A 23396-nucleotide genomic window follows, 5' to 3' on the forward strand; every position below is an offset into this window, starting at 1 on the left:
TTCCAAAGGAAAGCTTAAAAAAAAAAAAAAGTCCATCAAGGGACAGTGTTATTATTAGAGAAAGCAGGATGAAGTGTTTGCAATACTATGGGAAGCAGGGATTTGATTTTTAAGAACTCTAAAGGGGAAGAATCAGAACAGTGCCTGTGCTGCATGCTTTTCTAAAGTTTGCAGAAAATCTGCAAGTTCTAAAGCATTACTTCAGACTTCTTTTCCTCATGAAAGCGAAGCTTCTGCCTGTGGTCTGTCTGCTTCTACTCAGCTGTCAGGCTCATCCCCTTCTTTTCCCTTTTGAGGAAAGAATCTCAGGTTTCATGAGAACTGGAGGAGAGAGATCCTTGCCAGCTTCGAGGGAGGGAAGGAAGGCAGGAGGGAACTCAGGCATGGAGTGATTCCTTTGGCAGCAGCACCAGGCGATCCCCACATGTGCAGGGCTTTGTGGTGTCCCCTCCTTGCAGGGAGTGCCACAGGGTGCATAAAGGAAGGCAGGGCTGCTGAGGAAGCCCTGGGGATTAGAGGGACAAAGAACCCAAATCTGTAGGAAACTAGGCCTCATTGGTCCTGCTGCTCATGGAACAATTGGGTTATCTTAAATACAACGGGGTTATCTTAAATACGGGGGCATGAGCTATCCTGAAAGTCCCTGCAGGGAAATGGTGATGTAGTAACAAAAACACCGAAACACTGAAGCTGATTAAATGACAGAGGAATTTATTTATGTGCAGAGTCTGCCTGTTTTACACTGAAGCTGTGAAGAAAATGCAGCGAGGCTGCTATTTCGCAACAGGGGAGCCTCCAAGTTTGATGTGTTGGTCACCTGAAGCCTTGCGACATAAGGGAAGAATAAAGAGTTACGCTTCCTGCGCAGTTTTTATTTAGGAAGAAAGAGAAGGAGGTCCCTAAAGCCACCCAGCTGCGCCTCAGCGCCGCTTTATGGAGCGCTGGGCTGTGGGGCTGACCCTACAACCAGCAGGAGTATAAAGAAATGAGGAACGCCCCCCCGCCAGGCGGTTATGGTGTGAGACAGGGCGGTGCTGAGGGACGTGCAGGGGCCATGTGTTGTGTGTTTATTTATTTATTTATTTTTATTAACACGAGTGAACGAACGCGCCCCACGTGCGGGGCCGCGGGGCCGTGAAGCGAGGCCTTGGGTCTGCGGCCAGGCCCCGCCCGCACGGCTCCCGCGGCCGTTGCCATGGCAACAACACCCGGAAGCGGAAGCAGCGCCTCAGCGAGGCCCCCCCGCCCCGCGGGTTCCGCCCTTCCGCATGCGCACTGCGCGCGCTGACCTCACCGCCCCCCCCTTACCACCGAGAGCAGCAGCGAGCACCACCCCGTAGCTCTCTATGATCCGGGCGGGGCGCGGCCCCCCTTCCTCTCGGAGCGCATGCGCGCGGCGGGCCGGGCCGAGCCTTCTAGAGGCGCGAGGGCGGCGCCGCGCAGGCGCAGTGCGCGCGGGGCTGGCGCAGGCGCGGCGGGTCCCCATTCTTCGCGGGGCGGCGGGGCGGGCGCAGCCATGCAGCGCTGCGGGCACTGAGCCCGCCGGGCCCGCCCCGCCTCGCGCCGCCGCCAGGTACCGGGGGGGACCGCGCTGAGGGGGCTCTGAGGGTTGGGGGGGGCTCCGCGGCCTCGTCGAGGGGGTGTGGGGGGGCTGCGGGCCCGGCCCGGCCCCTGCGCGAGCCCCGCGGCCAGGCCCCGGCCGCCTCCTGTGGGAGCTGCAGCGCGGGGGGGGGGCGGTGGGAGGGGGGAGGGGGCCCGGGGCTGGGGCCGCAGCGTGGGGAGGCGGCCGGGCCCTGCGGGCTGTGGCAGCGCCGCTCGCCCTGTGGGAGCTGCCTTTGTGCCGCAGGGCCCGGCTGGGCAGAGCCTGGGTTGCGCTCGGTGAGCGGGATGGGGCATGGAAGCTGCCAGAGGGACGGAGCGGTGCCTAACCGTGTCACCGTGGGCGAGCCGCTGTTGTATTGTCATCCTTTTGCTGTGTTTTCGTGTTGTTTTGTTGCCTTTTTTTAACAAAAACGATGACCACCACAAATAGGATCTCTTTTCTACGCTGATGCCTGCAATGTGCTTGGGAAATGCTTGGGGCTGGACAGACAGCTTCAAAAATGTGTGTTCCAAGGAGAAAAATGCCGTGGGGGCATTCTGGCCTTGCCTCACTCGGTGATAACAGTGAGACGGTGCTAAAAGTGAGGCGGCAGCGTGCTCGGGAGGTGGGAATAAGTTTCTCTCCCTCATGTGACGTTCCCTAGAGGGACGTTTGGAGAGGATGCCTATGGAGAATGAGCTGCTCCTCCAGATACTTAATTCCTGCAGATACTTCATCTTTGAAGTCCTGTAGGAATCTTAAATCCGAGCTGCAATTGCAGGGTTATGGGCGCCAGATACTTAAACAACAAATGTCTGACCCAAATGATTTATGCCCTCCTCCCATGTGTTTGTCAGCCCTCCCCTCTCCGTGGGGCCGGTCAGTCAGGGCTGTTAGCTGCTGGAGGATGGGAGCTGGCAGCAGGTACGGCTGCCCCAGGGTGGGTTATGGCACGAGGAGGTCGGTGCTGCCTCAGCAACCTCAGTGATGGGGCCGGGTGTGCTGTATCACGAGAAAAAGCCTGAGTTGGACTGGGCGTAAGGTGTTGGGACAGGTAAGGGAACGGCAGCTCCCTGCTCATTGTGTGGGCAGTGATGGAGCATGGCGTGCCTGTGGAGACTGAGCTGCCATTTCGGGCACCCAGCTGGCCTCGGATGACTTGGCTTGGGCTCCTGTGTCACACCGAGCCTCTTGTTAACTCCCAGCATGTCCAGGCCAAGGTTTGAGATCTGGCTGCTGTGCCTCGGGGTCGGGCTTGCTGCTGCTAACGCCTCCTCCTCGATTCCTGTGGCCGAAGCTTCCTCTGCATCCTGACAAGGCCAGGGCACCTCCCAGCATAACTGCCCGTGCATTAAACATGCTGCCGAGTGTAAAAGGGTTTTGCAGCTGAGTTAATGCACAAAACCAATTTATCTTGTTAATTTGTTCAGGCTGTGACTTGAAGAAGTTGTAAACAAGCAGTCTGAGGGGTTCGGCTCTGCCGTGATGAAGGGCTGCTGTTCGTGGCAGCCTCGTGCAGAGCAGCTGCAGCTCGTCCCCAGGGTTTCATCTTGTTCCGTGCTCACATTCTGCATTTCCATCGACCCGCTGGGTGCTGCAGGTTGCTGTGTGTTTCGTTCCAGCCCTTCCAGTAGTTTGGGTATCGTCCATCAGGCCAACCTGCTACCTGGAGCCCCGGTGCAAGCCAGCAGAGTCCTTGTGCAGCCAGGCACTGAGCAGCCACACAGGGTCCCTGGCGTTCTGCCCTCAGTGTCTGACTCTGTTGTAAACACGAGAGCTCTCTTTTGCCTCTTTTTGGCAGGACTAGCAGTAAAAATCCCCAAACGCATCGGATGAGTGCTGACCCTTGGAGTTACAGAAGGGCAGCAGATGGGTTCTGGGTGTGAGAGGCCAGAGGTGATTGCCGGGAGCTCTGATCTCAATTGGTGTTTAGCGTTTGGTCTGTCTGGCTCTGTCACTTAAACCTCTGCTCAGCTGGCTCCCCGAGGAGCCAGGCAGCAAAATGAATTGTTAGGCAAGCATCATCATCATCAGCAGCAGTTTATGGGGAAAAAAAAGCTTCCAGGGTGGTTCTGGCTTGGGTTGTGCATAAAGCCTTCCCTCCCTGCTCCGTGCCGCTACCCAGCGAGAGGCTCCTGGGGGTAGCGAGCTCCTGGAGGCCTTGTGGGGTACGGCGCTTGTATCGCAAACCCGCTGAGCTCTTTGGAACTGGATTATCCGGATCCCGTACCCAGCATGTGGTAATAGGGCTTTTCCTTTCCCCAAGGTGTTGGCTTGCCCTTGGTTCCCACTGCCACTGGGGCCTTTCTTTGCCCTGACTCTGGGAAAGGCAGTGCCCAGCTCCTGCTTGTGCAATGCCTGCTGTTCTCCCACCTTTTTTTTTCTTTCATTTCCACCGAGATGCTTCCCGTCCTCAGGATCAGGGGTGACAGCAGCCGAGGGGCTGGCATTGCTGCAGTACGGGGGCAGGTTGCAGGCTTGTGCTGCGTGCTGGGAAGCTGCTCCTAGTGAGCAGCCGGGCGGTGGGATGTGCGCTCTGATTTTGGTAGCCTTTCACTTCAGGCCTTGGGGCTGAGATGCCCACAGGAGGGGTGTGCCCAGGGCAGCTCCTGACCTTATGGGATTTTCAGCTGCATCTCAGCACTCGGACCCTTCGAAAGGAAGGAGACCTGGAAAGCTCATTCCGGACTTGTCCTTGGCCTCAGACAAAATTAAAACCAGACTAATCTGAGAGAGGGGTTGTGTTAGCAAAACAAAGGATGATGAAACTGGTTTTCCCCCTTGCTCTGGAAGAGCGAAGGAGCCATTGGGGTGGGCGTTGGGGTCGCCCTGAGGCCTTCAGCCTGCAAGTGCCCTGGGGCTGCTGTGGGTTCATTTCTGCGGGGGTTGTGCAGGTGGGTGCCTCGCTGCAGGAGCAGCTCTGCGTCAGGTGTGCAGGCTTTTTGTGGCAGCATACGGGAATTCCTGCGACCTGAAGCTTATCTCTCATCTTACCAGGCCAGGGGAAGACAACTTTCGTGCCTAGCATCTGTCGTGGAAGGATTGCAGGGGGGCTGCGAGGTCTTAGCTTAAGCCCTGGAAATCTTTCAGACGTCTTCATTCTGGAGATCTGCCTCCTCGGTTTTCCTCGCGTGCTGCTGTGGCTCAGTTACCGGCTGAGCCCCTTCACAGACCCCAGCGGGCCAGAAGAAGAGCTGCTGCTCAGCAGGGGCCTTGCAGCCCTGCGGCTGGAGGTGGTTCTGTGCCGGGCAGAGCCTCATAGGAGCCTCCTTAGTGTGCCTGGTGCAGGGGGGGAGAAGACCCAGGAAAGCTTCCAGCAGAGTGGTTGTGAAGTACCCTGGGCACTGAAGGAAGATCATCTCCCACTTGTGGAGACAGGTGAACAAAAGGGGGCCCCTCTGCCAGCGCTGGGAGGTGTCCCTGCGAGGTAGGACAGCTGCTGGTGTGCTTGCCACCTCTGGAGGCTGAACAACAAAGTGCTGAAGGCTTGGAGGCTGTCACAGCAGATGCTTTCTGCTGCTGTTTGCATATCTAGGGAAGGGGAGGTGTAACTGCAGAGCTGTTGATGAGCTGAGTACAGACCAGCCCCCAGGAGAGCAGTGCTGCATTTTTTTTTTAAACATTTTCAGGTTTTCTTCCCCTCTGCAAGCACAAGAAGATGCAGTTTCTTGTGAAGGTAGGCGAAGATGAAGCCTTACTTGGGCGTTACAAATAACGCAGCTTCAGTCTGGGTTTTCCTACACACAGCCAGAAGTTCATTGAGTGGGGTACCCCGGTTAATGCTGCCCCATCTTAGGTAACGAGCGTTTCCTTGTTACTGCCTGAGCTGGCTGGTTCCCCACGCCGAGCCAGTTGCCTTGCAGTGGGTTGTACCAGCTCCAGTGGCGTTAGGGTGGTGGTATCGGGGCTGAGCAACTTGGGGCTGTGCAGCCGGTGTCAGCTTTCTCCTTTACACTCCCCATTTTGAGCTCCAAGCCCGCATTACCCTTAAGCCTCTCTAACGTCTTTGTGCTGGGTAGCTCTTGGTGGAAAATGTCGGTGTTGCTGGCGGGGGCTTTGAGTAAGCACCAAGCTCTCAGGGCTTAACAGGGGGAGAGGGACCTGCGTTTGTGCTCTTCTCCCCCAGAGGTGTTTGAAGGTGGTGCCACAACGCAGTGGATCTTTTTTAGAGCTCAGTCCTCATGTCCAGGTCACACGCCTCTTCTTCTGTAGTGCAGGGTGATTTTGATCCTGTCTTCCTTCACATGTTTTAAAAAATGAGGAACTCTTGGAGAAATTTGTTTAAATTAGCTTGCTGAGAAGCTTCCTTTGTGCTCTTCAGCAGAGTTCAGGTACTCGTACATGGAAACCACCTAGAAGAAAGGCCTGAAACTCGGGGTGTTCCTTTCTCATGGCGCTGTGGCCCGCTCATACAGCTGTTGGATCTGCTGGGGCTTGCCTGTGTGTGAAGTTAATCAAAAATGGCTATTCTGTGGTAACGAAGTCGCTCACACCCTGCTGCAGCCTGAATTAATTTTCAAGTTTAAGCAAGCTCCCCATTTCCATGCTGAGAGCAGGCAGGGGACTTCTTCCCCGTGCTCACGGAGGGCAGGGCAGGGGCCAGCAGTCCGAGGTGCAGGTAGGAGGCTCCTCGGGAGGCTCGCTGAGCCCTGCCGTGGGGAGCTGAAGCCCTGCAGATCCGGGGGAGCTGGGTGTGCTCTGCAGGCACCCCTAGGTCGGGGCAGTGCTCGCAGGGAGCTGGCGGCACTGCCTTCCAGCCCTGCCTGCCTGCAGCTGCCGCTCCCTTGCCGCTCAGGAAGGTCAGGTTCTGCTGGGATTTCAGTCTCGGGGCACGAAGCAGCCTCCTGGCTGGTGGCAGGGCTCGCCGGGCGGCTCCCTGGCTGCACACAGCCACTTTGCATCGGCCCTGCAGGACCTGGGGGCTGCTCCCGCGGGCGCTCGGGCCAGCTCCGAGCTGTGCCAGGGCTGGCGCCTCTCCTGTGCGGCCCCAGAGGCTGGGGGTGAGCTGCTCCGGCACTGCCAGCCTGGGGATCTCGCGTGTCTCAGCCACTTTTTTCATCACGGGCTTTGTTTGCTCAAGCAGGAGGCGTTCAGATTCGCTGCCCCAGCGCTTCCAGTCGGTGAACGCGTGGCTTCGGCTCCCCTCCAGTTGTTTACTGGGCCAGCTGTGTGCTCCGCAGCCCCTGCCCGTGCACGGGGCTTGACCCGCTTTCCTTGTGCGCACAAAGAAAGTAGGGCAGCTTCTGGCTCTGGGTATTATTAGCTGGGAAACAAAAAGACGTGCTGCGTCGTTATCTCCCCCCTCCTGCAGGAGCTGACCTGCGCAGAGGAAGTGCTTCGGGAAGCAGCGTGGTGCTGCTGGGAGGGCTGTGTGGCTGCAGAAAGGGAGGGACCCTGACACCACATCCAAAAAAAAAAAGCATCAGCTGGGTGCCTAATGCAGTCCCAGGACAGGAGAGGCTTCTGAGGTTGGGGAGCATAACTGAACTGCAGTCATCCAGCCACGCTTGTTTTAACAAAAGCAAAAACACTTCAGGCCCTGCTTTGGGCTGCAACAGGGCAGGGTTCAGCCTGGGAGCACCCTGAGCCCCTCGTTGTGCATCCCCTGAGCCCAGCGTTGGCTGTGTACTGTGCAGGCCAGCGAGGGCATGGATGGCTGAAGGCCAGCAGTCAAAGCAGGACCCAGACGGCTCCCCGCTTTCACTCCTTAAGGCTCCTGTGTCTTCCCAGTGACCTGCCTGAGGGTTTTGTCCTCACCTCTGTGGGCGGGCGCTGATGGTGGTAGCTGCGCGAATATTGATTACTAATCAGCTCTTAGTTAAGCCCCAGATTTGCTGCCTGTCGCTAAAGCTCCTTCTAGGGAACTGCTGGGTGGGTAACTGCTGGTGTGAAGCACAACCAGAGGTTTTTGTCCTGACCTACCTCGTCTGATGCCCTAAAATAGAGCAGTGCTGCTCGTATCCAGCTTATCGCAGCCTCGCAGCTGTATACGAGTAACCTATTTTGTGACATGCTTTGTCTTTTTTTTTTCTCCGTTCTTAATTTAACCTGTAATACTTTTTATTTCTTTCAGAATGGACTGCTGAATTGGGAATTATTGCAGACCCAACAGTACGGCACTGCTCGTTGCTTCCTCTATTGCTAGTTATTTAAATTGGACTTTTAATATCCTGCCAGCTGCTGTTCTCACACACATGGTGCATTGTTGCCATTCTCAGAATTGCATCTTTGAAACCCAGACCCTCCGTAACCTTCATCGAACAAAGAGGCGACCTCCTGCGTCCGTTCGAAGAGGGATTTGTCGGACCGCCTGCCCTCTAGCTTTCTTGCTGGTGCTGTGTTTCTAAGACACCATGGAGCCCAGTATGGAGTACTGCTTAGCGCAGGTGCTGCAGAAGGATGTCGGGAAGAGGCTTCAGGTTGGCCAGGAGCTGATAGATTACTTCTCAGATAAACAGAAGTCAGCTGATCTCGAACACGATCAGACTATGCTGGATAAAATGGTTGATGGACTGGCCACCTCCTGGGTCAATTCCAGCAATTACAAGGTAAGGCTCGTTGGATGGGATTTAATTACAGTCAGAAGTTTCATGGGCAAGTGATGCTTGATCTAAGTGGAAGCTGTACAGCATGTTTCTGGTACGCTGCTCTGTGAGCTGGTAATTACGCTGAGTCAACCGGCCGTGTCCCACTTCTTGGTAGTTAATAACTGGTGTGATAGCAAGGATGCCTAACAGTAACACTTCAGCCAATTGGCTTTATTCTTGGTGTTCGCAATTTGTGCTGTCCCGATTTCTTTGTCTACCTTGTTTCACCTGTGGGACTCTTCGATCATCCCACTGCTTGGCAGTGTTGATGATTTCCTGCCCTATAAAAAATGGTATGTAAAGCTGAAAAAAGCATGCATATCCAGCCACTACTTTTTCATGTTGTCATTAATTCTTTCTAGATGTTTTTTCTACTGTCCAGGGGTAATTTAAGTACAATTGATTTATTGCAGCTTGCTGAGGAAAGGTAATGAGCAAATCTGTGTTGTGTTGAACGTAACCATCTCGCATCCACAGGCATGAGCCATGGGATGTGGAACCCCGCGGCCCTGTTATCCCTGTCACGTTGCTTCGTTCCCCACAGCCCTTAGTAAGGAAGTCCTGCTGCTGCCACGGGGCTTCCTCACTGGAAGGGGTTTACAGCTGTGGTTTGAGAAAGTCCTGTCCCGGTCCTTTCCCAAAGCTAGTGGGCTACTTACCCCTGGTACAGGGAGGGCTGGGAGGTTTTGGTACTTCATGGTAGGTCCAGGAAAATTTGAGAGTAAAGCCTCCTACAGGCGTGGTGGTGAAGCTCGTTCCTGGGAGCTGTGCTGGAGTGCTCTCACGCAGAAGTGAAGGAGAGGCTGACTGTGCAGGTTGCGCGTCTGTTGGAGCAGAACACCCTCAGATTAATTGAAACTGTTTTAAATGGAAATGTTGATGGTAAGGATGCTGTATCTTGGTCAATGTGTTCTGCACAGCTGCATTTTTGCTTTTCATAATTGTCAACAAGCAACTGCAGTGGAAGCTGCTTGGCATGCAGGAAACAACCCAAAGCTGTTGGAGGGCAACCTGATCAGCTCATGGGTGAGTGAAACAGTCCTAAAGGTGGGAGACCTGGCATAAGTGCCCTAAAGCAGCCCTCTGGGGTGTCAAACTACACTTACTTGGTCAAGGTTTAAGCCATTACGTTGGCAGTCTGCTTCTCTGCTCACCTCTCTCCCTTCATCTGAGCAAGTACCGGCTTAAAACAAAGGTGGGGACCATCTGTGTGATCAGGAATTTTCTAGCAGGTGTGCTCGCAGAGGGAGGCTGGTTTGGGGTTCCAGACCCAGTAGTTGGGAGAACATCCAGGTGATTTGTGGCTGCTGCCCACCGAGGGCTGTGCGAGGGGGGTTGCACGTTATCGGTGGGGAAACATCGGTGAAACAAAGAGAAAGGGCATCTCAAGAGACATCAGTTTGCACTGAGAGGAGCCTCGTTTGCTGCTGCTCTGCTTCTACAGGGAGGGCTTCAAGTTGCTCAGGTAATTGATTTGAGCTGTGTAAGGCATGGTCTTTATTGGCGTTTTTAGGCTTTTTTTTTATACACTGCTCTTATACGCCCAGGACTGGGGTCCACTACTTGAAGAAAGTTTCTCCTCGGCACTTTCTCATATACAAAAATGGTAGGAGAGGCTCGTTTGGAGTGAAAGCGGGCAGGGGTCCCAGTAAAGACCTAACTGGGTGAAATGCATTGCTTTTGGGGCATCTGGGGCACTCACTGCACAAGGTGTGCTGGCCAAGGGGAAGGTCTCACCTCACCCTTGCATGGGACAATCCCTTTGCCCCAGGGCTGTGTCCCGGTGCTGATTTTTGCTTTTCTGTGCAGGACTGCTGATTCGATTCTTTTAGCTCCTAATGGGTTTTGTTACTTACAGAGGGATCACGCTCTTAAAAATGAAATATATAGTGAAGAGTTGCAGGGAAATGTTATTTCCCCTGACAGAGCTCGTAATTGTGCTAGGGAAGGCAGCCTTCCACTCTTATCTCTGTCCGCATATCAGGCATTGCAAGAGCATGCTTGGCTGAGCTGAAGAGAAGTAGAACTTAGATAAATTAGCTGGCTTTCTCAAAGTCTGTATTGAATATTTTTTGGGTTTCTCTAATTGAGGGGTAGAACAGATGGCGCAGGCTTCGTTTAAAGTGGAATCCATTCGAGTGACTTCAGCTGATGAGTGGTTGTTCGCTGTAAGCACCCGTTTGTTCTCTGTACCGTGTTTGTTTGGGTTGGGATTCGGTGGAAGAAGCCCTCATTTAAGAAGCAGATGTGCATGGGTTTGGGTTGGTGCATTAATCTGGTGGGTGTGCGTGTTGTTGAATATTTAGTGCGCGCAGAGAGAGACTGCGCCGTCTTGGGAAGAAGAAAAGAGTAAAGGGTTTCCAGACAGCTGTTAGCTGCTGAATTTGGGGGCCAGGGTGATGAGAAGATGAATGATGTGTGCCTTTTCCTCCTGTGTGCTTGTGCTGCAAAAGCGAACTTAGCAAAAACAGCCTCTGATTGCTTTGGGGTGGGGAGAAGTGCTGCCTTAGGAAGGGCTAAAGGTTCGCTGGGCTCAGACTATGTGCAGGATGTGCCCCATCCTGCAGTGGTGGACTCCAGTGCTGTGGGGCTCCTACTAGCTGGGTTTTCCTGCCGTAAGCTTAGGAAGGAGCAGGGCTTTGGCTCCAGGATGTCCAGCTTCCTGCAGGCATTGAAGCTGTGACTTCCCAGCAGCTCCAGCTGACAGCCTCTTTGCCCTCTGGGTCGGGTCGGCCTGCAGCAGCCGTGCCTGCCCTTCCAGCCTCTGCGTGGCAGCTCCATGGGATCGTGCTGCAGCTCCTACCTGTCTGGTGGCAGCAGTGCGGGCAGGGCGCTGGTTGAGCTGGGAGAGATCAAACTCGACGGCAGCTTCTGTCCTTGGTGCTCAGGACAGGAAGAAATCAACTGCTGTGGCAATCAGCACCGAGGTTTCCCTGTGGATGTGTCTCGCTCCTTCCCAGGTAGCTCCTTCACTGGAACAGGCTGCCCAGGGAAGTGGTGGAGTCACCATCCCTGGAAGTCTTCAAAAGACGTTTAGATGTAGAGCTTAGGGATATGGTTTAGTGGAGGGCTGTTAGCGTTAGGTTGGAGGTTGGACTCGATGACCTTGAGGTCTCTTCCAACCTAGGAAATTCTGTGATTCTGTGATTCAGTGCCCATGTCTGGCAGAGCCCCCGTGCTGGACTAAACAGGACAGAGGTTTGTTTCCCTGGGTCCGGCTGGGGGTCTGTCCAGCTCGGTGTCCGTGGTCAGAGGTGAGCAGAAAGCCTGTGTACACAGGGAATGTCCCCTTGGCATGTCCCTCTGCCTTGTGGACTGGAGCCCCTGCTGCTGCTTTCTGCCCAAACCTGACTTCCCGTGGGGTTTTAGTGCTGGGATGGGCCCTGGGCAAGAGCGGTGGCCATGGCGTGTGCAGGGTGCGTGGCGGCCAGCCCTCTGCTCCGTGTGGGACAGAGCCAGCCAGCCCCAGGGCTCGCCGCCCTCCTGCTTGCTAAATTGAGAGGACAAAGCTATTCCCCTAATGCTGGGGTAGCGTTTCAGCTGCAGCACCAGCATGCTCCCAACCAGACTTTGTTCAGAGCCCTGGCACGGCTCCCCAGCCCTTGGGAAAGCTGTGCCGGGTGCGCTGGCTGCAGCTGGTGCCCCTGAGGAAGGGGCAGGTCACGGGGGTTAGCCCCCGGTGATGGGGGCACGCTGCTGTGCCGGGCCTTTGGGGGCCCTGCCGGGGAATGTGCTGTGCGGTGCTGCTTGACTGTGTCCAGGGAAGGAATTTGGGCTGCGACAGGTGCAGGGAAGGGCGAGCGTGGTGGTCAGGGGCTGGGGAGCCCGGCCCGCCAGGGGAGCCGGGGAGCTTGGCTTGCTCAGCTTGCGGGACGGAGGCTGAGAGGCAGCGTGACTGCTGGCTATAAATACATCAGAGGGGCACGGCGGGGAGGGGCAGCGACTGCTGAAGCTAAAGGGCAAGGTTAGCACGGGAGCAGGGGGGTAGAGACTGGCCACGAGTAAATTTAGGCTGCCCGGGAGATGAAAGCTTCATGCAGCAAGAGCACTGACAGACGAGAAGGCTTGAAGAGGAATAGAGATGAGGCAGACATCCATTTGGTTTTAGGACTGATCTTACAATCATTTTGAGTAGTTTATTGTTATTCCATGTTATATTCTCTATAGAATAACAGGATTATCCGTGGGTATAGCAGCAGTCCATTTCAGCCCTTTGTCTCTCTGGAGTGCCTGAAACTGCCATAACACTTTGAGGAAACGTGAATGTATGAAAATGCGTGCTGGCTCTGGTCCTTACAAAGCCCATGGGGGTTTGCAGAGCCTGTCCATGCTGCGCCTGAGGCCACGTGCCTGTTGGAGCAATGCATTTACCTCTGGAGAAGAGTTAGTGCCCGTGATCCAGCTCCCCTTGGGTTTTGCAGGGAGTGGGCTGAGTGTCGGGGAATCCTCCTGCCCCTGGCACGGGGGTTCCTGGCTGAGGATCATTACCTGGAAGCCGTTCTTGTCTCACCCTTGAAGCCTGAAAAATCACCTCCTAGGAATCCCCCTGGCAGTGGGATCTGGTTGCCTCTATTTTAAATTGTTTTGTAAGCAGGGTTGTTTTTGTCGAGCCTCATTTCCTTTGGCTCTCGCTGTGCAGAGTTGTTGGTATCTGACGCTGCGCTTTTCCTCGTGTCTGATGGAATTGGTTAAAGTTACGGGGAGAGGGAGAGCATCTGAATAATATATGCAGAATACAACTACATAAGCATCTTTTCCTTAAAAATCAGACTGCAAAATCTCTGATGTGCAGGAAGTACACGTGTTTCTCTAATCCTGGCTCAGTTTTTGAACTTCTGCTCTGTCCTTAGCTGTGCTCGCTCTTGGGGCAGCCCGCTAGACGAGGCGGTCTGGTGCAGGGCAACTTCCGCAGTGGTGGCTGGCCCCGGCAGCCTTCCTGTGGCCTTTTGAGACTGAGCAGTAAGATCCCCTGCATGTTGGAGAATGGTTCATGAGAATAGAGGATAATTTGGTTCGTAAGGGCCCTCAGGGGCCACCTAGCTCCATCCACCCCATCGGTGTCACGGTCCGGCCCCTCAACCCAGGAGGGAGCGGGTGGGTCACGGTGGAGACGAGCAGTCTCTGATTCTCTCCAAGTGAATGCTGCCTCCCACGAGCTGTTCATTACTTTCCTCCTAGATCACATCTCGTTTTTAACTAGACAAGACCTGCTATGTTCCTCATCTGGTGCTGCGCTCGTGCCAAAGATGAAGCTTTAAAACAAAGCAGCATTTGACTATTCAAGAACCAGAGCAAAGAGTCATGGTCATCAGAGCGTGGAAAGCAAGACAGCTTCTTGCCAGTGGTGGGGCTGGGAGATGAGCTGCAGGAGAATTGGTGGGAGTGGGCCCAGAGCTTTAACTGGACATGAGCGAGCTCTGCTGGGCTTGGCCTCGTGTTGCACGGCTCCCTCTGACTGATAGCAGGTGGTACAGTCACCTTGGGTCTCACGGGAAGAGTTACAGCGAGTGCATCACAGTTCATGCAGTGACACTGATAAATGCCTGCGTTCAGCTGGGCTTTGTGTCCTCAGTGTAGGTGAGAAGGAGCAGGGAGCACCCACAGCCTTGCACCCTGCGGGACGAGGGGTGCTGCTGGTGTGCTGCTGTCGTGTGTGTGCCTGAGCTGCTTGGCCCCCAGGACGCATTTCTCCTGCAGTAATTGGTGCTGTGTGGGAAGCTGGGAGTGCACGGGGCTTTCAGAAGGTACCAAAAGATTGAAATGTTTGATCTGCTGCCTGGCTAAAGCCTCTCACCCAGGCCTGAGGAGCTGCCCTGTCTGGAAGTCTGCCGTCCACCTTAGCTGTTTTCCTTCAGAAAGCTGTCACCATGCAGGATGGCCAGGCTCTTTGTCTCTCAGATACAGCGCTCTTTGCGAAAGCCTTGCTGAACTCAGGAGGCTTCCTTGGGGTCCCTCGGCTCGGAGAAGTCCCGTTTCTCCTGCGGCGTGCTTCTGTCCCACGCTTCTCTGTGCCATTGCCTTCCTTTGTAATTGTGTGTAAATAGTTGTGCAGTGACTTCTGTTCTTCTTGAGGAAAATAATAGAAAAACCTTTCTTGTAAAGAGTAATTTCTACAGTTAGAAATGGAAACTTCTCGGTAGTGCCTTGCTCACTGGTAGGCAGAAGTGCCAAGGATTTAAGAAACATCACAAGGCAGAGGTACTGCTCTCCTTCCAGAGCCTTCAGTCCCTACCACGAGTTTCTTGGGACAGGACTGGGGCAGCTGACGGCCTGCAGAGCTCTGTGGTGCGTTCCCAGGGTGCTGGGGAGGTGGTTGGTGTTCAGCGGGGCGGGAGGCGAGCCAAGAAAAACCTCGGGGAGGGCAGGGAGGCGACTCGAGCCTGCTCCTTCTGCTGACTTCAAAGCCGCCAGCAGACGTCTGCACTGGCGTCTTCGGGCTGGGAGGAGGGAAAAGAAAGGTGGTGCTGGGGTGGCTTCTGGGGCATCAGATGGGCGCTTGTGGCAAGGGAGAGCAGCAGCTCGGGAAAGGGAAGGGATGGCAGGAAACAGCTCTACAGCCAGGCTTGGCCGAGCAGCAGCAAAAATGCTCTAAAAGCTGCCTGCTTGAATCAGGAAAGGTGTGGTGGGGCTGGGACAATGGGAAGTCTGCTGCCCTTAGCAGCTCCTGCTGCCATTAAAGTCAGACAACACTCAGATGGACCCCACCTGCTCTTAACACATGCCCAAATGCAGGCTCCTTGGAGGTAGGGCATGATTTGGGGTGAATAACAATAGCAAGGCTAGCTTCTGAAAGACCCCTCCTATTTTTCTTAGGTTTAACTCTTGAAGCGCTTGCAGTAAGTACTGGGGGTAACTAATCCTATTTACCCCTTTGTTACACAAGTCAGCGTGATTGAAATTTGTGGTTTTCCCATTCTCCTTATTGGAAGCCCAAGAATCTGTATTTCCTTGTGATACTTTTCATGGTTTTGAAGTGAAAACAACATTGCTTTTCTTAACGCAGCTTTTTTATGGGCAATTAAATGCAGCTTTGGCTCAGCACTTCCATGCCAATTAGCGGGCGCTGTGTGAATGTGGCATCTCGGTGTGTTCTGTGTGAAGAGTGTTATGAAACGGAAGGTGGGGAAAAATCCTATCCATTACGTCTGTTCTGTGGTGGTTGTGTTTTTTGGGCTGCCACAGAATTGCCACGAGGACAGCGGGAGCCCTCTGCATGTTTGTGGCCCAGTGGAGTGCACCAGCATCCACCTGTGACCTGGCCCTGTGGAACTGGGATTATCACCTGGGGAGCTATACGAGAAGTGAGGCTGTTGCCTGTAGGCTCACGTTTGTGCTGTAATAACCCCCATCCTCACCAGCAAGGCGTACAGGTAGCACGCTGCAGAAATGAGAAAACCACTGCACGTAATCCTAGGGGGAAAGCAGGAGGGATCCTTTCTTCTGCAGGTGAGCAAACGGCTCACATCTGCGTTTGGTGCGCTGCGTGCAGTGCTTGTATGGGTAAAGAGAAATAAAGCAGTGCTCAGCATTCCGAGCTCGCATCTTCTGCCTTTATTTGATTCAAAGATCTTAAATCAGGTTAAGATGGGATCTTGCTCTGTAACAGGTACAAGGGCTCAGGGTGAGGTGTGTGGAGGAGCTCCCAGCACAACCGGGTTACCTGCGGCGTGGTTCGGGTTCCTGTAAGGCCTGGAGGTGCGCGCTGCTCCTCTGAATGGGGGCTGAGTGCGGGGAGGGAGATGGGAACGGACCCCAGGTAAGGCTGAGGGGGGCCCTTAGCCACAGGATTGTTCTCTTCCTCGCTGGCAGGCTCAGTGTGTTTGCGGCTGACACACCTCAGCTGCTTGTGGGGATTGTTTTCAGCTTTGTGGCTGCGTTCTGAGCCTCTGCTGTTCAGTGCTCAATTTAGGAACACTTGCGTACCTGCGAGATGGCTCCTCTCTCTTTTATCTGGCATCAAAAGATGAAAAGGCAACTTGAAAAGCAGCGTGCGTTGTTCATTTGACTTGCACAGCTCATCTTCCTCCCAGTGCAGCGAGCTCCAGCTCTTCGCTGAGAGCAAGTCAGTGTCTGGGCACGGGAGTCTGCCGGGGGAGAGGCAAGGAGCAAAGTGTGCGGGTCGCAGAGGGGCTGCGGGGCTCCCTCTGGTTGCTGCTCCTTTATTAGGGATGGATGGTAAGCGATCAGTCTGCAGCAGGGCTGTTGGAGCCTCACTTGTTGGTCTTCAGGTGGTTTTCCAGGCCTGCTGGGTCTCAGACTGTGGCTCCTGGAGTGCTCCCACGCGGCACAGCCTGTGTCCAAATCAAACACTTGTGCTGGAGCCTTTTGGGGGCTCCTTCAGTGCAGGTGGTGCTGCTGGGTGTCTTTAAACCAAGACAAAACAAGAAAAAACACCCCTTTCTCCTAACAAGTCCTGCCTGTTCGGAGGAACCCCTGCTTCTCCCCAGTCTTGCAAGACCTGATGTAGAAATCCCTCATGCACGTTCTTTTCCCCCACCTATCCTGGAAATGGCTGGGTTGGAGCTGCTGACTGGCATCCGTAATGCTATGCACATCCTGAAAGTCTTTGATGCGAGATCAAAAGAAAGAAACTAAAATGGTTTTGCAAGGATGAGATTAATATATATATTTTTTAATTCTGCTTTTCATCCAGAAGGATCTGGAAGTACTTCTCAAACCAGCAAAATGGCTAAACCCATTGCTTTAGCATGCTCACCCGTCACTTCAGCGTGCTCTGTAGTCACCAGGCAGTGGTGCAGAAGGGGGTGTGCAGTCTGTGTGGCAAGGCGATCTGACAGAAAACAACCTGGAGGCTGGCCAGTGGATTTATGAACTCTTGCTGGCCCTGCCCTGCTCTCAGGGAGGTTGGTGAAGCGCATCGTGCTCATGGGGTGGGTGCCCTGCCTCACTCCTGCGCCCCCTTTCCTGGCAGGAGCCTCTCTTCTACTTCCTTGGCTTTATTTTCTCAGCAGCTTTCTCTTTCCCACCCTTTCCTTATGGATCTGCAGACTTGAGGCCTCGTGGGACTCAACTAGGAAGTGGTGCAGGATACTTGCAGTGGGCCCTGCTCCCGGTCTGCTCTCTTAGTGGGAAAGAAGCTGCCCCGAAGCAGTGTGACTGCTTGTGGAGCAGTGCATGGCTTCTTCCTCACAGCCTCCTGCTTCCCGGGGAGAAACTCTTCCTCCTGTCGCTTCCTTTGCCAGCAGCTCCCTCACGCTGAGTGGCTCCTGGGGCTCTCTGCCTACGGTCTCTGCCCACCGCAGCTCTGGCAGGCTGGGTGCCCGGAGCCCTCACATACCGGCTGATTTTGGAGCCTCCTCGGCCCGCTGGACGTGGCCACTGTGCGGTACCATCACGGCTGCTTGGGGGGAGAGCCTCGAGCAGGCTGGCAGGCAAGGAGATGCTGTGCCAGGAGGAAATCCTTGCCTATTTCTCACCCTCTTCTCCTTCTGCCTGCTGTGTGCCCCTCTGCAGATGGCGATTACAAGCCAGAGCCCGTCCGTCTGGGCTGCTGGACCATGAGGAGCCGGGTGGGAAGTGCCTTTCTCCTGCTGCAAAGGCTTGCTGGGCAAGCAGGAGCCCCGCAGGGGTTAGCTCCGGGGAAAAAAAGGTGTCTTCTCTCCTGCTTGCATGTATGTGCAGGTGCTGGAGCTAAAGCCGCATGCAGATGCCTCTCATTCCCAGTTAATGATGCTTTGTGCCCCCAGGGCTCCAGGAGGATGCTTAAAGAAGGGAGAAGCGAGCTGGTGGGACCCGGTTGCTGGGACTGCTCTGTTTGCCCAGCTCCTGAAGCAACCAGGGTGGATTCGCTCAGGAGCCACGGGAGGGGCAGGGGCTGAGCTGGCAGCCCCAGCAGCAGGTGGCTGTGCCTGCAGGAGGGCAGTTCGTGGCCCTAATCAACTGAAGCGCAGGGTCTGAAGTGAGTTTTATGTTGAGTTGTGTGGCCTGAATGTGCCAACGTTAATTCCTTCTTTCATGCAGTGCCTGGCATGTGTGGGCTGTAAATTAGACGTACGGGTGATCAGAAAGCTTGTCTGAATCACCAGAAGTTTCAGAGCTGTTGTGTGCTGGTAAATGACAGAAAAGTAAATGTCCCAAGCATGAGGAGTTTCACTGGGTCTCGGGGCAGCTCAGCCTGAGGGAGTCCAAATCCTGCTCACCTCTTGCAGCAGGAAAGAAGGGCTTCTCTGACAGAGCCTCCCTTGTCTGGTCTTCCAGGAGATCTCCTGACACGCACGCTTCCAGCTTCCCAGAGTTGGGCCCAAAATAGTGGTGTAAAGCAAGTCCTGCTCGTGCTCCTGTTTCTGTTAGGGTCACTGGTGTAGGGTAAGGGTCCTGCGGGGAAGGAAAGGGTGGGTTTGGGTGTCAGGCGTGGCAGAAGGGCTCTGCCTCTTACCTTGCCTGTCCCCGCTCTGTGGCTGCCCATCGCTCTTCAGCTAAGCCAGTGCTGCACAGTCTGGCTAAGCAGGGTGTCAGCCTTGCCCCGGGGGTAACTTTGATTTGCCAGTGTCATTTCTATCTGCAGTGGGTCGTTAATAAGAGTCCATTGCCCGTTCGCCTTCTGTTGTTTGTGCAGGATGTTCACCAGCTGGTAAATGCACTTTTTGCTGCTCTTAATTGCATTTCTAGTGGCAAGGAAGAAACCTGGAGGCTCTGCGGGCGTTGTAATGTGGGGTCCTTGGGAAATGTCTCATCCAGTTCCTTGTTCAGAGGTGACAACCCCATGTGCCTCGAGGTCTTGTTCAGCTCCTGGGGACAAGGTGTGGGTGCAGCAGCTGCCCTCAGGTCGGTGTTGTGTGGGTGTGAGGGCCACGTCCAGCTCCAGCCCTGAGCTTTGGCTGGTGAAAAGTCAAAACTGTGTCAAAAGAGTGCGGGGTCTGTGTTCTCTTGGGGTTCTTCGCTACAGAGAAAGAGTTAAAGAAGAATCTGTGCGCTGCTTCCCTTTTCTCGTGTTTGTGGCACCTTTGATGTATGAATGGGAAAGACAAGGCACAGAATGTGCACGTGTGCTCTCAAAATATTTTCGAAGGAGGGAGGAGAAATCTCTTTAAATGGCGATGTGAGCCTACGGAGGAGCTCTGTGTGGACATTTTTCCTGCACGTATGGATCTCTGGCCCCGCTGTGTGCCTGGGCTGCTGGCACAGCCCCAGCGCTGCAGGCAGGCCCCTGGGGGGTGGCCAGATCAGGCTGTTTCCACCATACGGACCGTACTGCTGGATCTCACCGTGACAAGTTTATGATAGCAGTACCGCTCTGCAGCTCCAGAGGAGGATGTGAAAGCTCTTGCAAACCACCAGGTTATATTTTCCCCTCATTTTGCGAGGGTGCAGGGAAGTGCTGTTAGCCCCTATTTTGCAGGAGGAAATAAATGAAGGGCACAAAAGAGGCGTAACTGCAGTTGGATTCCCTTTGCAATCCTTTGATGCTGTTCCTTTTGTGGAGGCTCAGCAGCTGAGCTGTTAGACTTCTCCGACAACGTCTGCGCTGAAGCAAAAGCAGTGACGGGAGCTCTCTAATCAGCACCAGGGCAGTGCTATCAGGATATTTTATTTCTTGGTGTTGTCCCTGGGCATCGCCACATCTGAGCTCCTCTTTGTGTGGGCGATGTCTCCTGGCCCGATGTGTGTAACTCTGCCTGTTCTCCTGCAGCAGGCTCCGTGCCACGGGCTGCAGGGGGCTCGCAGGCAGCAGCTCTCCTGCTCCCCAAGCGACGTTGCTGCTGCCACAGACCGACAGAGAGGAAGAACAACTGGAGCCTATCGCTGTGCGTGGCTTTGAACTCTGCACTTTTATCGCATGTTGTCAAGTTAAACAAAACTCCTAGAGAAATAAACCAAAAGCCTGCTGCTCTGCACACACACACACACACACACACACACACACACACGTGCTGTTCTTGCCACTTGATCCATGTCGTGCCTCCTTTCCCCTGCGTGACACCGCTGCGATGCAGGATTGGCATGGGTCGGGTCACGTAGCTGCAGCCTTCAGGGACCTCGCAGAGACGTCTGCATTGTGCTTCTGTGCCTGGAGAAGGATCCAAAAAAAAAAAAAATCTGTGTTGCTGTTTCGCTTCCTGCCAGCAAGGTCTTGGTGGTGACACAGCAGCTCATTAAATCCATTCATAAATTAACAGGACTGCTTCTAACTGGAGAACATCAAGCTCCTGCGAGTTTTAATGAACTCTTGGAATTAGTGGCAGCTGAAGGCCTAGATGGTGAGACCCAAACAGACCAAAGTGCTTTGTGTAAGCGTGCCCAACCTGATCTAATTTGGAGCAGGGGTGGGGAGCACGCTGAGCTGCTGGCCTCTGGAGCCCCCTTGCAACCTGATTTTATTTGGTGAGCCCTCTTCTGGCTCTGAAGCTCAGAGGGCTTTTGTCTTGTGCCTCCGTGCGGAATGAGCAGTAGGGCTGGCTGGGATGGGAGGAGACAAACGTAACGTCCAGCCGGTACGGGTAAAAGGGATGGGGCAGCATGGAAGGGAGAAGCTTCGAAGATGTGGAGGGTGCTTGTTGGAGGCATTGGTGCCTGTGGTGCTGCGGATTTCAGCTTAAGCTGGCAGCTAATCTGCACGTTAGGAAATTTCACTAGGCCTCTGCTAGAATCCCTTAAATAAATCCTTTGAACCTGCCTGTGGTGGCTGGTTCGACTGAGCTGATTGCATTGCAAACTACAAATATTTTTACACTGCTTTGGTGGAACCAGATGATTTTTAACTGGAGTAGTTTGGGAGATTATTGCCCCCTTTCCTCTTAGGGGAAACGTAGCTCGTATCCAGCAGGCTGTAGTTCCTCTTCAGCATTGCTTTGCAGCCTGCAGATCTGTGCTGTAACAGCCTCCCCCCCGTAGTGTGACACCATCTTTTTACTGTCCTGTATTCAGTTGCTTCATTTCTTGCAGAGGGTGGTGAAGGCAGTGGGGGTGAGTAGAGCCTGGCCAGGAGGTGGAGCTGCCCTGTTGGCTTCTGTGCTGAGCTGGGTGGGTTCCTGCGGTACAGGTGCAGCTTCTGTTCCTCGGTGTAGTCCTGTTCCTTAAGAGAACCATTTGAAATAATGAATCCAAGCTGGTGCTTCAGTTAAACACTGAATTAATTCCCTTCTAGCATTAACCCCCAAGAAGTGAGGGATGCTTTCTGTGGACTCCCAGCCTGAGTGCTCGTCCAGTGCAGCTGAGACACGGGAGTGTTGATAGGAGCTATTGGCCTCACCTGCTTAAATGTCTTCCTAGGAGTACTTGGAGAAGCCAGGATGCGTGCGGTTTGTCCCGATAATTTTCCACTTGTGCTCTTAGCCGCTCTCTGAGCTCTTTCTATCCCCTTCAGAAAACGCTGGCCCCGTCACACAGCGCAGGATGGAGCAGGATAGCCTGCTCCAGGTGGCAAAACCTCCTTGGGTTTCCGTGCACAGCGTGGCCTGGGGGTGTTCCCGAGCTGAGATGCGTTGCGCTGTGCTCCTGTCCCGTAGCTGTGTCTGCGGGAGGGGGCTGAGGCCGCCCGCCTGCAGCTGCTGGGGCTGGGGTGGGAGCTGGCAGAGCCGTGCTCCAGCTGGCGCCCCACATCTCGGCAGTGACAGCACGGCAAAGGGGCAGACGCGTGGCTCAGGGGGAGCTGAAGAGGGGGATGTGTTTAGGAAGGAGGAGAAAGCTCGTTTGCTGTGCGGCTGGGGCACGTGCTGGCTGCTTCTGGCGTGTGGAAAGCATCGCCGCCAGCTAGCACTGACCCTCTGCGTTCAGGGGCTCGCTCAGGCGAGCAGCTCAGCAGTGGGACTGGGCTTGGAAGTGCCCCGTCTGCTCTCCACCTGCACGTACAGTTTTGTCACACCAGCTCTTGAAATCCTCCTCTCTTGTGATGCTGCGCGCTGGAAGAGCTGTCCGTGAGCTATCAGACACGTGGTCAGCACCTGCTTCATCTCTTGTAGCTAAAACCTGCGTGAAGATCTGCTGAGTGTGCTGGAAGAACAGCTCTTCTGTGTGAAAACGTGGCTGGGATGCTCCTTTTGGGATGCTCCTTTTGCCAGCTGCTGTGCCAGTTGCTGGGAGAGCCGGCTCAGCCCTAGCTGTGCCCAGAGGCTGGTAGCACAGAGCTGTGGCTGCAGGTGAGGGGCACGTGAGAGGCCTCTTTGCCTTGCTTTTCGTGGTTAAATGTAGCCTGGCTTTCACCTTTCCCTGCAGCTCCACTGCCCAGTAAATCCATCATGCTGTTCTTTCTAAATCATTGAACCGTGGAGGCTCTCTGGCAGCTATAACATCAGCTGTTTATTTACTTGGCTGCTTGCTGCGCTCCTCAGCACTTCCCAGCACTCTTTAGCAACAGAAAGTGAAAAAAAGCCTTTTCTGGCAGAAACCAAGGGGGAATTCCAGGCGGGGATTTTGTGCTTACCCGAGCTGGGATTTGGGCAGAATTCAGGCCCTCGCTTACTTGGGCAGTGGTCTCAGCGTGGTTTTTCCTTTTGCAGCTTGCAGAGGTATCTCGGATGCTTCTTGTTTTCTCTGTGGAGTTCGTTGTTGGGTCATTGGGGTGTTGGGGATTATGACAGCGTTTTTGGATGCTGTCGGGCCCCTCAGAAGCATTTCTGCTTCCACCTACAAGGTGCTGAGCATCCTGGAGGTGCTGCTGCTGGAGCTGGTTTTTGTTGTTGTTGTTTTTTTGTTGTTGTTTTTACTGGACCCAGAAAAATGGTTCCTGGGATTTTCTGCTGTTGAGCAAGAAAGGTCCCCTCGTGCCCTAGCGGTAGCTGTACAAACCACCCCCGTGGTGCTCGCTCCTGACGAGTTTTTCCTTAATGCTCCCAGCATTAGACTTGAGGCCCCTGGGGTTTGCTCCACTCTCGAGCTATGCATTATTTACTGAGCTGCTCCTCTCCTCCCAGACCTGCAAATGAAGGAGGGCGTTCGTTAACCATTTGTTTTGCTCTCTGTATAGTTTCCTTGCTGCTAGCTCAGCCGTCTGCCAGGCAGTCGCTCTGCTCGTGGGCATTGCTGCCCTTTGTGGCTGTCCAAGGCGCTGTGGGCTTTGGATGGGCTTGGTGGCTGGACCGGGGGCTGAGCGGTGCTCCTCAGGTGCTGCTGCTCGGTGGGTTCTTACAAACAAAGGTTGGAGGTGTGAGAAATGCTCGAGCTCTGTGGTTTTTCCCTGTTCTCTGAAATCCAAAACAGATGTCTGGCCCCCTGTCGGTACCTTAAAACAGAACAAAAGTCACTATAGGGCCACTCTGTTTGGAAACTTA

General features: G+C 54.4%; 1 protein-coding gene across 3 annotated transcripts in view; it reads left to right on the forward strand.

Moving 5' to 3' along the window:
• Positions 1-1421: 1421 nt before the first annotated feature.
• CLASP1 (cytoplasmic linker associated protein 1) overlaps positions 1422-23396 on the forward strand; it is a 148603-nt gene continuing 126628 nt past the window's right edge. For 2 of the 3 annotated variants that reach the window (XM_084523009.1, XM_084523010.1), the window contains exons 1-2: positions 1423-1573; positions 7656-8130. In XM_084523009.1, coding sequence (XP_084379135.1) covers positions 7936-8130 — 195 coding nt within the window. In that variant the 5' untranslated portion in view covers positions 1423-1573; positions 7656-7935. Of the gene's footprint in view, positions 1574-7655; positions 8131-23396 lie in introns of all 3 variants that reach the window. The other variant, XM_084523008.1, reaches the window with a different exon arrangement.

The sequence above is a fragment of the Aythya ferina genome, assembly GCF_964211825.1.
Source record: "Aythya ferina genome assembly, chromosome: 6".
NCBI lineage: Eukaryota > Metazoa > Chordata > Aves > Anseriformes > Anatidae > Aythya > Aythya ferina.